General features: G+C 39.7%; 1 protein-coding gene across 1 annotated transcript in view; it reads right to left on the reverse strand.

Moving 5' to 3' along the window:
* Positions 1-280: 280 nt before the first annotated feature.
* Positions 281-17,869, reverse strand: part of Epgn (epithelial mitogen) — a 54,976-nt gene continuing 37,387 nt past the window's right edge. Inside the window, exons 4-8 of the mRNA XM_004665345.2 lie at positions 7,315-7,607; positions 6,755-6,847; positions 3,770-3,890; positions 2,508-2,660; positions 281-1,550 (exon numbers count right to left, since the gene is read on the reverse strand). Coding sequence (XP_004665402.1) covers positions 1,496-1,550; positions 2,508-2,660; positions 3,770-3,890; positions 6,755-6,847; positions 7,315-7,357 — 465 coding nt within the window. The 5' untranslated portion in view covers positions 7,358-7,607 and the 3' untranslated portion in view covers positions 281-1,495. The remainder of the gene's footprint in view (positions 1,551-2,507; positions 2,661-3,769; positions 3,891-6,754; positions 6,848-7,314; positions 7,608-17,869) is intronic.

Genomic DNA, 17,869 nt, shown 5'->3' on the forward strand with positions numbered 1-17,869 from the left:
AAGCTGACCAGGAAGGCAGCTGCATCACATTCCTTCTGAAGGAAATGCAGAGCCTGGGAAGCACCTTCTCCTCAAAGGAAAACATAATGTCAAGCTTTTCCCAGGAGTGAATGAAAAATTATGTTCATCTACGTGAAAGGCTTATGACTAGTCTGATAGCATATGAATACTCATGTATGACTCTTAATCAACATCATGGTTAAAACTATTTTGCTTATGAGCAGTAAAAATGAGTCTATAGTTTCATATTGAGTGTAAGAAGAAAAGCTGGTAACTGCTATTAGTTTTTACATTTCATTTATAGTTCTTTTAAAAATAAATTATTATTTTACAAACTGAACATTGAAATATACATAGAATTATAAGTGGTATGTTTGGAGGTTGGAGACAGGGTTGGTGATAGAAGAATTGAGGATAATCTCATTTTCAGTGCAGACATAGTTTTCTCTTCTTCTTCTTCTACCACTGCCTAATTTTAAAGCTAAAGGGGCCTTGTAGATAATGCAGCCAAAGCCCAAAGAAATTAAGAGATTGGTCCAAACAGTTTTAATTATGTGGCAGAAACATAATTGAACAGGAAAGCTCCTGATTCTCAGTAGCTATTCCTCCCATCACTCCACTTACTCCATGTGCAAATCTGTTAGCAAGTGTTCAGGAATGGAAGTTTCCGGGTGCTGTTGCTCCTATATCTAGTCTTCGGGTTCAATCTCAGGACCAACCGTAGACATTCAGTAGTCAAAAGAATCCTCAGATTTCAGTCCCACAAGGATGGACACCAGGTGCTCCTATGAATGATAGGACAAAGTGATGCACAAAAGCCTCAGGGGACAAAGGAAGCCAGCACACAGGCATAATCCGTCTGGAAGCAGAGAGGCTTTGCTTACTCTGCACTTGATGTCCCGAGGGCTTCCACGCTGCAGACACTCTAGGTGATTCTGCATGCCACTGACAAGGGTGGCGTCGTGTTGTCACAAGCTCAGATGACTTGTGCTTGCCTTGGACGTTCCATTGTCTTTCAGTGGCTTAGACTTCAGACAAGTTTGGCTCGCGACACCCAATTCTCTCAAACAGCATGAGGACAGAATGTTTGGAGCTGGGTGTGTGGTGTGGACCCGTAGACAAAGAGCCCAAGAAGAACTAAGCTCAGCATGGCTGGGGTTTGTTCCAAGGTCGAGAGCTGAGATGAAAATTCACGTCTGAGGTAGGCATAGGCATGAAACACTTCTGCAGCGATGACAATAACTACCCAGCCACAAACGCAGAGGAGGGCCACACACTGGGTTGCTGCCATTGCTCATCTGTTCATTCAGTGTCTGTGGTCTCCGAAGATGGACATGTCTAAAGACCAGCGTGGAGCTTTACCTTCTTATTTTATTGTGAATCCGACTGCAATTATTTTCAAGTGTCATAGCTTGGTACTTTTTGTTTCATCTAAAGATCTCAATTTGGGGTCCTGTTGGTTTGAACAGATGACGCACAAGTGCCTTAGAAGGCCTCACAGAGGTCTCCCTTGAGAATAGATGTTGTAAGGAGATTTCGGGTTCAGATACCTGAAACACAGTATGGATTTCCATATGACTGTCATGGTTGTTTATCACTGAGGGTTACACAAGAAAGCTGGGGTAGCAGTGCCCTACTGAGATGTCACCAACCTGCTGGAGGGGTCGTTCCTCAGTGGCAGTGAGTAGTGACCCATGCACAGGCACCAATTCTCTCCTAGGAAGTCACAAAATCCCGTTTCCTGTCCTATAAGCACCTTGTGACCCACAGTTGATTGATGTGTGTGCTAAAACTAAGAGCTGCTCCTCCTTGGGTCAAGTCTGTGGTGCCATTCACATTCTGGGTCTCCCTGGAGAGCCAGGCTAAGTGCACTCAGGCTGGTCATGCCTCAGCTCAGCAGCTTCTGCTGCGCCCCTGCTGGCTCACCTTGTGATGGGTCTCACTTCAGACGCCCCCCACCCCCACGAGCACCTGTACCACTGTGCCCTTCTCAGGCCCAGTTCTACAGAGCCTGACCTCCCATAGCCACTGCGAATGTCCACAGTCCTCTCCTGCTCTTCTCCTTCCTCCTTTTCCCCTGCTCTTCCCCCTCTTCCTCAGTCCTTCCCCTCCTTCTCTTCCTCCTCTTGTCCATCTTCCTCTTCTCCTTGCTCTTCTTTCTCCTCTTCTCCCTCTTCCCTTCCTCCTCCTTCTCTTCCCCTTCTAAAACTATAACTGTGAATAAGACATACTTGGTTCCCCTGCCTTGGGGCTGTTGGTCTTTATCATTTGACCTAGGCAGACACAGGTAGAAAAAAAACTAAACTTGAACTACACTATTGCAGTTGAAGGAAAAGTTTCACAATTCAGGAGGGTAGATGACAAAAGGCATTTGAAAATGTTATATAAGAACTTCTCCAATGTAAACTCCGTTTTTCACTTAAAAATATACACATTAATGCCTGGCACAGGAAATATTTTCTAAGTGAACACATTCAAAGTGACTTAGCATTTTGTCTTTTCCATACCTCTTTCTGACATAGCAGTAAAAGACAGCAAGAAAAGCACTTGTTAGCAATCCAACGCCAATGCCAATGGCAACATATTTTTCATAAGAGTCTGCAGCATATGAAGTTAAGGTCAAGTGCTCACACCTTTCTCCAGTGTAACCAGTAAAACATCTTTGAAGAGAGAAAGGAACATACAACTTTAAAACTTGTGATGCTAGCAGCACAGAAAAAAAAAAAGACACTGTTCAAAGAACTAAAGAAGAAAGGAAGTAACTTGGAGAGACAGTCTGTTAAAGTTAAGACGTAGCAATGCACTTTACAACAATCACTTCATTAAGGCTTCGTATTTCCCTCTCATTGGTAGATGGGAAGACTGTTTGCAAAAAAAAAAAAAAAAGAGCAAATAAATGATTATTAAAATAGTGTTAAAGCTTGAGAGATAGCTTAGCAGTTAAGGTGCGTGACTGTGAAGTCCAAGAACCCAAGTTCAATTCCCCAGTGCCCACGTAAGCCAAATGCACAAGGTGGCATATGCACCTGGAGTTTGTTTGCAGTGCCTAGAGGTCCTGGTGTGCCCATTCTCTCTCTGCCCCTTTCTAATAAATAAATATTTTTTTTCAAGTGTCTACTGCATAATAACAGGGTAAAAATGAAGACATCAAAATAGAAGAGAGACCAGTTGGAATGAAGAGATTCAGTAAAGAAGGATTAGGAAGGAAGAAAAGTAAGGGTGGTGGGAAAGGATGATGACCATGGCATATGGGTTATATAGTATGTAGGTTGTTGATAAGGTTAAAAAAAAATAGTGTCTAGGGCTAGAGAGATGGCATGGCAATTAAGGTACCTGCCTATGAAGCCTAAAGACCCAGGTTCTATTGCCCAGGACCCATGTAAGCCAGATGCACAAGGTGGCAGATGTATCAAGTTCATTTGCAGTGGCTCTGGTGTGCCCATTCTCTCTCTCTCCAGTAAATAAATAAAATGTTATTAAAAATAGTGTCTAAACTATTCCAGTACTAGAGATACCTTAATAGTTCTGGGTGGAACATAAAAAGCTACATTTCTAACAAGCTCTAGTTCCACACATGCTGCTGGTCTGCCTACCATATTCTTAAGAGATGTGGACTAGGAAGCTTGGAGAAAGTCTCTGTAGATGGTTGGGTACAAAGGAGACTGGCAAGTCACATTCTGACAGAGCACCACTCTTAGTGGCTAAGACAGGAATATGGAAATGTATGTCACCTTCTGTTTTTAGGACTTGGAGCCTTTTTTGCAATTACCTGCAGATGGCTTTCTCTAGCTCGTGGTGAAATGCACACACGCCATTAATGCAGTAACTATTATGGTCTTCCAGGCAAGGGTGGGAGAACCTCAGGGCCACGGGTCCTTCCATGTAGTCAGCTGGGAAAAGGAGAGGATGTTAACCACTGAACAGTGGCTTTTATGACACATGTTCAACATGTATCTAAAGAGAATTTTTCCCTCAAGAATATTTTAGGGGTGTTTTGGTCCTTCGAAATGTTGATCTCATGACATACTGATTATAATCACATGGGTCTGATCTGTGTCATCTTGACACACCATCAACTAATTACAGGGTGGAAGTTAGATGAAGACTGTCCCATTCTTTAGAAGCTGCATAGTAGGGTGTAGAGACAAGTTGGTCAAAAGATGGCAGCATTGGCTCTGGTCTTAGCAGGTTATTTTGAAGTGTGTTTCCCAGATGTGCACTTGACTGCTGAGGACCAGAGGACCCACATGCTCTTCGTGTTTCCTCTTTACCCAGAAAAGGCCTAGGAAGAGCTAGGTTTAATCTTGTGATAAAATAAGTAAGATTTTTATTGCCTTTCCAGAGGAAAGACTGCTATGACACCGCAGGAATCCAGAAATGACTTAGGGCTCAGGTGAATGGGATTATTGGCAAGACCTCCATGTGGTAATGGAAGGCTTTACTCAGCAATGAGGTTGTTCAAGTACTGGAAAAAGCCATGGGGGTGGGATTAAAAACACAAGTTTTTGTTTCTAGTTCCAACAGCATGAATGCTATGGGAGCTGGATACAATTTTCAGTCAAGTGAAATCTTCTTATGGAAATCCCTCCTTTGGATACACTTTAATTATTACTATTTAAAAATTTTTCCCAAGCAGAATTAGTGGTATCTCATTTTGTCATTGCCATAAATAAACTAACCTCCTCATTAGAATTTGTCTGTTATGCTACACCACAGCTGAATTTGCATCCCAAGGAAATTAAGACAATCCTATTTATGTGTTTTTAGGAAACCAAGTTTAAAAAGCCCTTTTTATGATGAGAATGTTAAATCTTTATGTATTAAGGTGTGCACGAGATATTATATATTGTCTCATACTTTGATTGAGAGCACATAGTATAACCTTATAAGTCATATTCATTTTGTTGAATGTGAGATCATCAGCACAGTTCATAACTTTAATAATAATTAATTCTGAGGCAGGAAGATTTTCCCATTGTAAGCTGCTCTGAGTTCTTCCTAACTCAAATCTAAAAAGTTTACTTAACCAAATCTGAACCAGAATTTTCTTGAAAATAGGAGAATTAAAAGAAGCCATTCTCAAAGAAAGGGCATACCAGATACACTTACCTTTCCCTTGAAGAGTATTAGTTACAATTTTATTTAAAATTTTCTGAAATACTTATATTTTCAAGTTAAGATAGAAAGGAAAAAAATATAGAGAGGTATGTAGCTCAGTAGTAGAGCATTTGCCCAGCATGCACAGAACCCAGGTTCCATTCCCAACACTGCAAAAAAAAAAAAAAAACAAGGGTTAAAAAAAGGGAAAAATTAAGCAGGGCATGGTGGCACATGCCTTTAATCCCAGAACTGAGAGACAGAGGTAGGAGGATTGCTGAGAGTTCAAGGCCACCCTGAGACTACATAGTGAATTCCAGGTCAGTCTGGGCTAATGGGAAACCCTACCTCGAAAAACAAACAAACAAACAAACAAACAAAGGAAAAATTCTATATGGTCAAAGCAAAGGAAAAATATAGACTTGGTATCCTCATTCCTTTTACCTAAAATTTGGAGAATTATATTTGCAGTTCATCAATACAGAGGGCAAAAAGTGATGCAGGAATTATGGTCACATCAGTAACTAGGAGAAAAAGTATGTTTTTAAAAATTTTCTTCGTATTTTATTTTACAGATTTATGTTAAAAGATCAAATGGATAAAATATGTTAACTTTAAAATTATTAGTGAAATGAAGTACACATAAATATTAATATCTTTCATATTTAGTAATGAAACATTTGCCTTGGCTGGACGCTGACAACAAGACATGGTTTCTCCTCTGTCCCGGATCACATTACTAGTCCATATCAGGGACATTGTGAAAGGGCACTATAAGATGAGATGGGTGTGAGATTCACAGCCAGCCTGCCACAGCCATTGACGGCAAACAGCTTTCCCAAGTTCACCTTTAGTTCAAATGTGTTTGAAAATGCTGATGCCTCAGAAGCCACTGAAACAGGAACAGGAAGAAGGAAGGAGACAGGCAGGTGCCATCCACGAGGAAAGAGAGCTGTAAGTGCTTGGGACACACAGCATCCACTAAGATGACAACAGACCCCCAGCAGCAGACACAAAACAGACCTTCCCACAGCTGAGAGCACATCCTCCTATAGCCAGAATTTCTACGGCTGCTGCGTGGACGGCCATGGGTCACAGTGTAATGTGTCTCATCGAGAAGATCAAAGTTGGGCTGGGGAAATGGCTTAGTGGTTAAGGTGTTTGCCTGTGAAGCCTAAGGACCATGGTTTGATTCCCCAGGACCCACATAAGCCAGATGCACAAGAGGGAACATGCATCTGGAGTCTGTCTGCCCCAATGGGCTCATTCTCTCTCTCTCTCTCTCTCTCTCTCTTAAATAAACAAATAAATACAATATTAAAAAAATCTCAAAGTTGCATGCAACCATACCAGACAGACATGCGCTGCTGGGAGCAAGCAGAGTTCAAGCAGAGAGCACGGCATGTTGGCATGTTGGCACTCAGGATGGTAGCTGGAGCAGGCACCTTTCTCTCTGCTGTCCCACCACTTCTTTAACCAACACAACTCTTGGCTGACACATTTATCTGTCACTGTGGCTCTACAGCATCTTGCTAAAGGAGCTGATGATCCAACAAAGCACAGAGTTAGAACTTTCCACTGTGGCTCCTAACATAGCACAATTTCCCCCCTTGGGTTTTCAGAAGGTCACTTGGAATACAAAAAGGAAAGCAAATACCTTCAGTTTTGTTAACTGTCCAATTACTTTGCTGGGCTCTGCGTGGAGGCATCGTAGTCCCCACAGCTTCAGTCAGTGTGGTCACTGTCACAGCTATATAGTGGCAGGAATGGGGGGAGCATATTTCACAGGTGAGCATCCTTCATGTACACATAACACATCCAAAGTCCTTCTATCTATTGCTGGTTTCTGTTCTGGTTTTAATTTGTCACATTTGAGGTTCCGAATCCATCTGGGACATTTCCCACATGGTTTCTTAGTCATTCGGTGGGCTACTGTATAATCACAGAAGGCAGAAACACTTTTTCCTTTAAAAAAGTTAGTACATTCAATCACAAAACTGTAGCATAGTAGTTGTAATCAACTACTCTTCAGTTGAAACAACAAAAAGCAACCATTTCAGGTTCAGACTATATGTCATAAACTAAATGAATCCACATGTTCCTTGATCAGATCTTTGTCACAGGCAAGTGTAAAACCAAGTTTTAATTCAGAGAATTAAGTCCTTTTTATACTTCACAGTGATACAAAGCTAACAAAAAACAAATCCAATTACCTACCTTTGAATAAAAGATAGACTGACACTGGAACTCTCCAAGCCATATCTTGTACTTGCTAAACTTCCTTCTCTGGTCTTCCTGGACTGACTGATGGGTGGAGGGTTTATTGCGCTCTCTGAGTCTTTCTTCCATTTATATTTCATGAAGCGTCACCTGGCAGTTCTTACCAATCAAAAAAATATGTACTTCTGGCAGCAGCCTGAAGCCTCCGGGCGCTCACGCACTGGTGTAGGATCCCTGTGATATCTACAGATGCGATCAAGTTTCCTTTTGAAATGCTGGTTTCCTGTTACCTGTGGGCATAATCATGTATGTAAAAGTATTAAAACAACCAAAAAGAAAGTGAACTTAGAAAAGGTATCACTGCTGTGAACCAGAAGTCCACAAAGGAATTATAACCAAGATATTTGCAAAGAGTAAGACATGTTAGCAGGCAAAAGTCCTTGGCATGAGACACTCTCAGCACTGTAGACACAGTGCCATTGCAGAGCAGAGTTTTGTTAATAGGGTTGAGTAGAACAGTTCAATCCATGTTAAAACATGTTAGCATTACATTGTAATCTTTATTACTTGGTTGTTCTTATGACAAATTTTGCAAGTCTAATTACTTTTAATCATATTATTTACCTGTATGTTGTTCAGACATTTATTCAGTGTTTGTCTGAGAAAATGGAATGAGCTACCAAGTTCTAGGAACAACAATGCTTAAATCTATGCCTTGATGATTAGGCATTGGAGAATCAATGAAGTATCAAAATAACAACAGTAGTAGTGATAGCAGTAAAGTATCAAAATAATAATAGTAGTAGCAGTAACAATAGCCCCCACTGAGACAGGTTAATGTGACATGTAGTTTGGGTATATACATCTCATGAACAGAAAGTCATGGATTTGATACAACTCTTTAAGTTTTTTCAATGCCAACCTAATTATGATTAAATACCACCAAAAAGGATCAAACATGTAATTATTGCTATTCTATATTTTGACTGCAGGGGCTTTCCATAACTTTTCACATGCTCTAAATTACTGTAAAATATTTACAAATGTTTTGCTGAAGTGTTGTACATGATAGCTCACATATTCTGAACTCTGAAAACTAGGAAAAGTGTGAGACAGATTATCAGATAAATCATGTCCATCTGGGAAGTTAGATTTATCAGAAAGAATCCCTTTCTATATTCAAATCTAAATTTGGTTTTAGAAATCCCACAAGTGTGGGCTTGCTGCACTCATTATAACTTGGGCAATCACTGACTACAAGTGTCATCATTTTAAAGTTCAAAGATTATGAACTACCTAGCTTATTTTAATTGTGTCTACATTTTGTGTCTAGTTTTACAGCTTGACAAAACCGTTCAATAAGTCAGATTCTAAGGAAATTTTTTCCCAAGCAAATAGTAGTCAAATTCTGAACCAAAGTATCCTCTTAACATCATTGTTGAAAATTTAAGGAGAAATCATTTACCAAGGATTAAATAAATCATTATAGCTCTATTTCTGGAGGGAAATATTAGGATTTACATTAACTATTTATTATTTATTTATTTATGCAGTGCTGGAGATGAGCAAGACCAGGCTTCATACATATTAGGCAAGAATTCTAATGCTGAGCTAGACCCCTGACTCAAATACCTTTATTTCTAAAACTGTGATATGGAAATGCCAGTGATCATTACTGTAATATCAATTAATTAGAACTAGCATGCCATTTCTCAGATACATGTTAATACTTCCTTTAATCCCAACAAATCCAGTGCCTGCCACATAATATTCAGTGAATGTATCTAGAGTAGCTTGAGGAATAACCTACCTTGTAAAATTTTATTTATTTATTTATTTGAGAGAGAGAGAGAGAGAGAGAGAGAGAGAGAGAGAGAGAGAGAGAGAGAGAATGGATATACCAAGGGCTCTAGCCACTGCAAATGAACATGTGCACCCTCATGTATATCTGGCTAACGTGGGTCCTGGGAATCAAACCTGGGTCCTTTGGCTTTGTAGGCAAATGCCTTAACCACTAAGCCATCCCTCCAGACCAACCTACTTGTTTTTATTCTCAGCTTCAGATGAGGAATGGGGGTTAAAAAGAATTGAGTAGGAGTAAGGATGTGGCTCAGTGGATTAAGGTTTGTTTAGCATGTATGAGGACTTGGGTTCAATACTTAGTACCACAAGAAAATAAATAGGGGAAGAAGAATAATACAGAAGAGACAAAGCAGGGAGCTAGATGTGGATGGAATAGGGAAGAAGAAAGGAATGGGGAAGTGAGAGGATGGAAAGGGAGGAAAGAAGTCATATGTCAAAAAAATAAATTAAAAAGTCAGGACTTTTTCAATGTCATTTTCAAGTGCCTCATCAGAAGACCTTTCCATTTCCCTAGCTATGTCCATTGATATAAGTTGGTGCACTGAACTCAGAGGAAGCCCATTAATTATTGCTAAATGTCAATCTTTAAATAGATTTTCTTTATTGTAAGAAACTAAGTATTAAATGAACTGTGGATTTCATCCACATCTGAGCTGAGATCTAGGTGGCTGTGTCTTTGGTTGTTTCCTATCCTGTAAGATAGGCCCCATCATGTAGAAACCCATCTACCAGCTTGGCTTCAGTTTATAGCAGTGAACAGCTATAAGTCATCCCATCTGCTGCTTTTTCTTCTTGGGTCTGTAGCAATGTTCTCCACTCCTACTTGTCCCAGGAAAGTCTACTCCCCTCAATTCTCTCCAAAACATCCTTCCTCCATTCTTAAAGAATGAGGAGATACATATTGTAAGATGTTCTCATTGACATCTTTATTCACTGCCAACACACAGTAATGCAAGTTAGTATGAGGAAAGAGGGGATGACTGGCTATGAGCTTTACTATCACTTTTTTATTCCTTTTCAATGTACTCAGCCCTTTTCTCTACACACAAGCATCTCCAGAAGTTATTTCCCCCTTTCTTTCTCTTGTAATTGTTTTTTTTTTTCTTTTATTGGCTCTTTCACTAACTTAATGAGAACTTGTGTCTAGTTATTGGCAGGCAATATTAGTCTGTCATTTATCTTTCTCTAAACTTACTCTGTGATTCTTATGAATTTATTTGTCACCTATTGATTCAGAAACTATCAAATGCCTACTGCAACCACAACCCTAGGCTGGAAAGGATCATGTTTGTGCAACAAATGGATAGATGATGAGTGTGTTCTGGCATCACAAAGTGAAAGGGAGCTACAGCATATATGTGTGTGTGTGTGTGTGTATGTGTGTGTGTGTACAAACATACATACCTCCAGCACTGGGTGGGGAGTGATCATTGCCTTGAATATCAACACACTGGATGGTGATAGTTGGAGGTAAAGCTTAATAAAACTTTCATGGGAAAATTTCATTTGGAATGAGTCTTAAATAAGTAGGATTTCAATATGTGATAAAGGTTTCTAAGTGAAAGAGTGCATTCAAGAAGGCAGTGAAGTGTATGCTCTGGCCCACATTATCACAGATGACCTTACTTTAAATTCAAATTCTGACTGTATGATCCCTTTGTCCTTGGGCTCAGAATTTTTAATAAACAGCAGGCCATTTTCCTCCTTATTGAATAGAAATAGTTAATAAAGAGAAATGACAAAAATAGCACATGATAGGTGCTCAATTAAAGAAAGCTGTTACTACTGAGCAGATGTAAAAAGACACACATATAGGGATCTCCAGAAATTCCCAAACTTAATTGCTAATATATGCTGATGAATCCTAAAATTTCACCCTAACCATAAATGCCCATCCTCTTCCCATACAGATATCACCTCGGGAATATTACTAATGTGTTATGCCATTGCTTCATACTCAACATGTCTTATATTGACATATTATCTCTTCTCCAAAATCCACTCCCCTTTCCAACTTCCTGGTGCTAACTGGTGATAACATCTTCTGGCCTCTGAGTACAATTCACATCATGCTAAGTTATGATTTACCATGGTTTCTTCTGATCTGTTAACACATTACTCTAGCTCCATTTCCACCACTCTCTTAACTCTTGCTTTTCCTTTTCGGCTGACTGCAAACCTTGTTTCTGTTTATATATATGCTTAGCTCATTATTACCTCTATATTGTATTATTTTTCTATTTGCATGAGTGTTTCAGGGTCCTCTTTGCAGATGGTGTAGGAGAAAAGCAATGTCTTCAAACTCCAAACTTCACAAAGCTGTCACATTTGTATGATACAGACTCCAAATACCCACAAATAAAGTCATGATACCAGTGAGTTCACTTTACCTCTTATGTATTAAAAGTATCCTTTCCTTTACTAAATGTGATTCAGGCTCGTCTGAGTCCCATCATTAACAAAACCTTTGCCCTTTGTTTTGAACTCTGAACTCTTTTTTTTTTTTTTTTAGTGCTCAATTAGCTTGTGGGTACTCCATTCCCCAATTTGAGTCTCTGGGTTCAATTCCACATCCTTTGCCTTGACTTCCAAGTCCTGCTTTCAAGAATGCTAGTAGGTCAGTTCAACAAGAAGTTCTCTCTCCTTGACATCTAGTCAGGTTCCTCTTGGTAATTTCTCAATCACTGACTGCCCACCATCTCTGACTCTTGGCTATAAATCTTCATGTGTCTTTGCTTTGTCTGGGGCTTTCTCACTTCAAGCTCTCTGATCATGTTGACTCTACAGCAGGAGTGTTGAAAAGTTTTCTGATCACTTAAAAAAAAAAACTTCTTATGTGTGTCAGTCAGTCTCTATAAAGGCTGACCCTTGAATAGCATTTCAATGTAATCTTTCTGCACGATGAACAAGTTCCTCATACATATTTTTAGCATACATTTTTTTCTTGTCATTTTATTTATTTAGGATTTGGGCTCCATTAAAACTTAAAACTGGTTCTTTCTAAAATTACTTGCAAGCTTTTGAACATAGTCGTGCTAGGATTACTAGAGAAAGACAAGACTGGATTGTTGGTGTCATAGGGTCTTTTCTGTTTGAGAAACACACTACTTTTTCCCAGAAATGGGTCACAATTGTAGGAACAATACAATTTAAAGCTATTATTCACAAAAAGAATAAAGCTATTATCTTTCTTCTTAAAATTAATTTTATGATATAGTTGAAATATTCTAAGTTATAAACAGTATATTTTCACACAAATGATCACAAATAGACATGGATAAAGACATGCATTGAATAAGGGTTATTATTAGTACATAAACATGAAAACACAGTACCATATATATGGTTCCAATGATCTTAAAACAGCCTTCAATTAGCACTCACATGTACTTCCTAATTTGAAATTTCTTAGAAACATTGCATCTATGTCTAGAACCAATCACTGTCATAGAAAAGAGAAGAATTGTGGACACAGAGTAGGTTTTAGTTTTCTCCTGAGGTTCCCTTTTAAAACACTGAATGGATGATCCCTACCAGACTTTTGGGTTTGTGAATAAACTTATCGGTTTCTGTTCTTAATGTTAGTTTCATTCATATAATGTCAGATTTGGCTGGTATTTGTGCAAAGCCACAAATTTTTATTTTGTATATCTACTGATTTTTGGACTTTTCAATTATCAATTATGACACAGTCAAAATAATTTTTAAAATAAGAAATAAATGGCATGTAAACATAACATTCACAATTTTTACTATGTCAAGTAACCATTCATGTTGTATTACCACTATTACGTTTCCAAGCAGCATTTCATTTTTTGCCTTGCTTGAGTATTTTCCTTTTCTTAAATAAAACACTTTTCATATGGATGGCCTTGTAGGCTGACTTTGGGAAATATCTGCTATTAAGACTTCATTTTCAATAATCTTTCCTTTAACAAATAAAATCTTTCTCAGAAGATGTCTCAGAACATGAAATATATTTTTTTAAAATGAGCACAGTTATAGCAAAATATAAATTACATTTTATATAGGTATTCATGTGGCTGACAAAACAGTTGTTGAAGACAGAGTGAATTTCAAATTGTGTCAAAAATATATTTATTTATTATGAAAAACTTTTGCTTTTAACATCATGAACAAATAGCCATAAAATAAACAATTGCTACTTGAATTTTAAAAGTTTTTTTAAATTTTTAAATTTTTTTCTATTATTTATTTATTTGAGAGTTACAGACAGAGAAAGAGGGAGAGAGAGAGAGAATGGGTGTGCCAGGGCTTCCAGCCACTGCAAACGAACTCCAGATGCATGCGCCCCCTTGTGCATCTGGCTAACATGGGTCCTGGGGAATCGAGCCTCGAACCGGGGTCCTTAGGCTTCACAGGCAAGCGCTTAACCGCTAAGCCATCTCTCCAGCCCGCTACTTGAATTTTAATTGGAATTGTTTAGGTTATTCCTAAAACTCAAAATCCATCAGCAGGAAATACATAAAGTTGCTGCAATGATCCGTGCGATGATTCCATCCGTGAAAAAATAAATACAATGTAGAAATAAACAGTTTTATAGTGAAATATAAAGGCTGTCCCCTTGTCAAAGCAGCACTTGCTGGGTCTGCCTCATGCTCCCAGTGGTCTAGCAGATGATGTTTGTGGCTGCCAGAAATGTGTTGTTCAGGAGCATGGCCGCTGTCATGGGTCCCATGGCCCCTGGGACTGGAGTGATGAAGCTGGCTTTCTTCTTTACAGCTGACAGAGGAGACAGAAACAGTTTTTGTTTCCAAATGGAGCTGACAACTTCACCTGCTAAGCATGCCTTACATAGCGCCTTTCCCCACACCACATATATCTACCCACTTCATCTAGAGAATCTAGTCATCTAGAGAATGTAGAACAAGTGCCCACACAACATGGCGAGTGCGCACATGTGCGCGCGCGTGCGCGCACACACACACACACACACACGTCCACCTGCGTTATTTAAGGTGGACAGACGAGGACACACTAGAATCAAGACCACTGGTTCCATCTCCATGCTCCAAGTTCCAAGTGAGTTTTAGCTTTACATGAAGAACAAGAGTCCATGAGTGATCTAACAACTCCCTAAAACACGGCATTGCTCAGAAGGGAAGGAAGATACAAACAGTGGCTTGTCACTACCTTATATGATAAGGTATATTACTCACAGCCAAGTCCTATGAAAAGTTCTATGATGCCAGACTTTTGCCCCATCCAACACAACCACGTGTTTGTGATCAAGGGTGGCTCACGGGCCAGGAATTAACTCCATGTGCTCAAAAGCTCAGGAGGCACTTCTGTAGTAAGGAGACAAGTAGGAGGCTGTTCACACAGGTCAATCTTCCTGTGTTTTCATTCTGAGCACTCAGCTCACCCTCTCTGGACTGTATCTTAGACATCAAGTCACACAGCTGCTGAGCCATCTTAGTCACTTTATCCTGGTGTGATATAAGACATTGGTTTGCCTAGGTCCCATGACCTTCCTCTTACAAAGTCTGTTTAATAACATGCTTCCTATTGCATTCATGCTCAAAAAGTGAGGTTTGGGTGGAGGAAGAATGGGAATGAGGTGTGGAGTGGAGTAACCTTGCATGGAATGCGGAGCTCCACATTTGCATGTCTATACACTTTATGAGGGGAAAGCACACGCTTTCCTCTTTCTGCCTGCCACTCTCCATATAGGTCTTGTCCTACACTGGGCTGTGAGTCTTTGAATATTCATAAACCCTGAGCAACATCAAGGGAACTCTGTAAATACTCAGTAGGCAGAAGATGAAATATTGCTGTGACCATACATGGCTATTTAAACTTTTTTCAAACTTTGTAATGTTTTAAATAAAGCAATAGATATGGAAATAAGGGTTGTACATGGTCATGAGAGATAGACAGTGGTGAATTTGATTTAAAAACATATTAAGTCTTTGTTTTAATTAGATTGTCTTAACTATAACTGTGAAAAATTCAGCCTTGCTATTGGATAGAGTTAACATATTCTTTAGCTTAGTTACATAAAGATCAAGAATTGGAAAGAAGTGATTTTTCAAGATGAGAAGTCATTAGCAAGTTCCGGTAGGTATACAGGCCAATTTATTCCTGCCTCTCTTAAGGTGCTGAGCTGAGCATTGTGGTGTGACAGCTGTAGTCTATGTATTCAAAAGGTTGACACAGGAGGATCATGTGAGCCCAGAAGTTCAAGACTAAAATGAGACTGTGTTTCTTTTGTGTGTGCATGTGTGTGCATACCCATAGGGGAGGGGGTGTGCACACACACATGTGTGTGCATGCTGAGGCTGGAGGTTGTGCCAAGTGTCTTCCTCTGTTGTATCCCTCCTTATTCACGGAGGCAGAGAATCTCTCTTGAACCCACAGCTGCAGCTGCAGCTGCAGCTCATCTAGTGAACCAACCTGTCTGTCTCCACTTCCCAAGTGCTGGGAGTACAGGCAGCCACCAAGGCCATGGGATACTTACGTGGCTGCTAGGGATCTGAACTCCAGTCCTTATGCTTGTACAGCAAGTGTTTTATCCACTGAGCCATCCCCCCAACCCTGAGACTGAGTCTTAAAAAAATTGTTCAAAAGAAAGTAAAAATTCTCTGGTATAATGATACTGTTTAACCATTTATTTCAAGGCTATCCTAAGCTATGTTTGTGAAGTACCATGGGTAGTTTTCAGCTAAAATTAGTCATGAAAGAAAGAAGTAAATTCAGCATATGCTTGATGTCCTGAAATATAGACCCTAATCATGACTGAAAGAGAGTAAGTTAATAAGCATTATATCACCAGAGCTTCCCATTGGCTGATGACTTCCTCTGGCAGACAGCATTTACACCTGCATGAAAGATGCTCTTAAAGACTAATCCTGCTATGTGGGCAGGGAGGTGCTGCCCTTGTTTAAATGCAGAGAGACACAGACATAGTACAGAGCAATCATTTCTACAGAGACATGTACTGAGAACAGAAGTCATGAACTATGTGTGCATGTTTCAGGGCAATGACAGAAGTCCTGGATGCACGACAATTAGGTATTCCATCTATCAGCACAGCAATGATTCACTAATGAACACATAGGAAAAAATCAGGTAGATTTCATTTCATACAGTCCCTATGATTTTAGAGTTACTGAAATTAGTAATTAGGCAAATAAAAAAACATCAAATTGTCTCTGTGGAATGTGCTTTGGAGATGAGACAGATAGAAATGGCTTAATAATGTTTAAAGCTAATTCTTGAAAATAAATAGTGAGGAAAGAGTCTGATTATAAAATCTGTTTATATGGCTTCTCTACACACTTTAGACTCTGCAAAGTAATTTCTACCAATTTCCTTGAAAATACTTTACTGTGTAGACTCTTAAGAGTCTGCCTTGTGCACACTGTCTTCTTTGCCTCACACACCCTGCTCTTATCTTCCCATGTATTGAATATTTATTCTTCCTCCACACCTAATATGAATGTCATTTCCTTTGTGGAGTTTCGTAACTCCCCAGGCTGAGTTAACTGTTTACACACTGATCCATGAATTGCTGTACACTATGATTTTTCATGTTGCGGTCTTGAGTTTGTTGGAATCTCCTGAAAAAGGCAGTCACATGACAAGCACTCCCAGATTCTAGGACTGACCACTGAGTGCCAATGTCTGAGGGGAGGTCACCTCTCATTGTGGAGGAGTGCTGTTCACATGAACAAGATGGCTGAGACCCACTGCCTTAGAAAGCTCTTCACATGGCGGCCTCCGGTTCCCAGGTAGGCATCCAAAGAATCTCCATGGGTAAACGCTTCCCAAGTTGTGCTAACACTCAGTTGCTAATGTGTGATTGGAGAGAAGTCTCACCATCATGTTCACAGTCACAAGTCAGGGTGAGAAGGGTAACAAAGTCACATCACTAACTGGACATGCATTCAGGAAACAGAAGATGTGTGGCCATTTTTGATAGGACTAGAGCATGCTCTGGACCCCAAACCACTATAACAGCCACGCTATCTGCTGTCAGACTTACTCTGTATCACAGATATGATCACTTCAGCCTATAAGCATTTGATGGACTGGGACTATCTATAGAATAAAATACAAATTATTTGTCATGGAGCAAAGATCTGGTCCAGCATTTTGATCTTGCATCATTTCCTGACCCCATACTTGATTGATTATCACTGTTTCTACACAGCTATGAACTGTCCCACACAGATTCACAATAAATGCTTCTTGTGCAAGACAGACATAGTTACTATCCCCTTGGAGCTTACAGTCTCATTGCAGAAATGCGCATTAAAAAGACAATCACCTAAGTAATCATGAGGCGTGGCTGTGGTACATGCCACAGTGAAACATTTGTAGCCTTGTGAACATGAAGGACTGGTGTGAGCCTCAGTACACGCATGTCTGTGGCACATCTGCACCACTCTGCCAAGAGGCACAAAGAAGAAAAGACAAGACAGAGTTCTTGCTAGCAAAACCCTGCCTGTGATAGGTGGGGAGCATGTCTCCTGGGAAGCAGCTCAAGCTCTGGGACTCAACACAAGAAGGCTGGCTGGGGAAGAGCAAAGGGAAGAATGGCAGAGGACAGTGTGCAAGAGGCAGGCAGCATTCAGGTATTGTAGAGCTTCTTGGATAACATCAAATTTTGTGTTAACTTAAAATCAAAGATAAAAATATCTCTAAAGAGAACAATGAAGACAAG

This window comes from Jaculus jaculus, chromosome 11, assembly GCF_020740685.1.
Source record: "Jaculus jaculus isolate mJacJac1 chromosome 11, mJacJac1.mat.Y.cur, whole genome shotgun sequence".
Taxonomy (NCBI): domain Eukaryota; kingdom Metazoa; phylum Chordata; class Mammalia; order Rodentia; family Dipodidae; genus Jaculus; species Jaculus jaculus.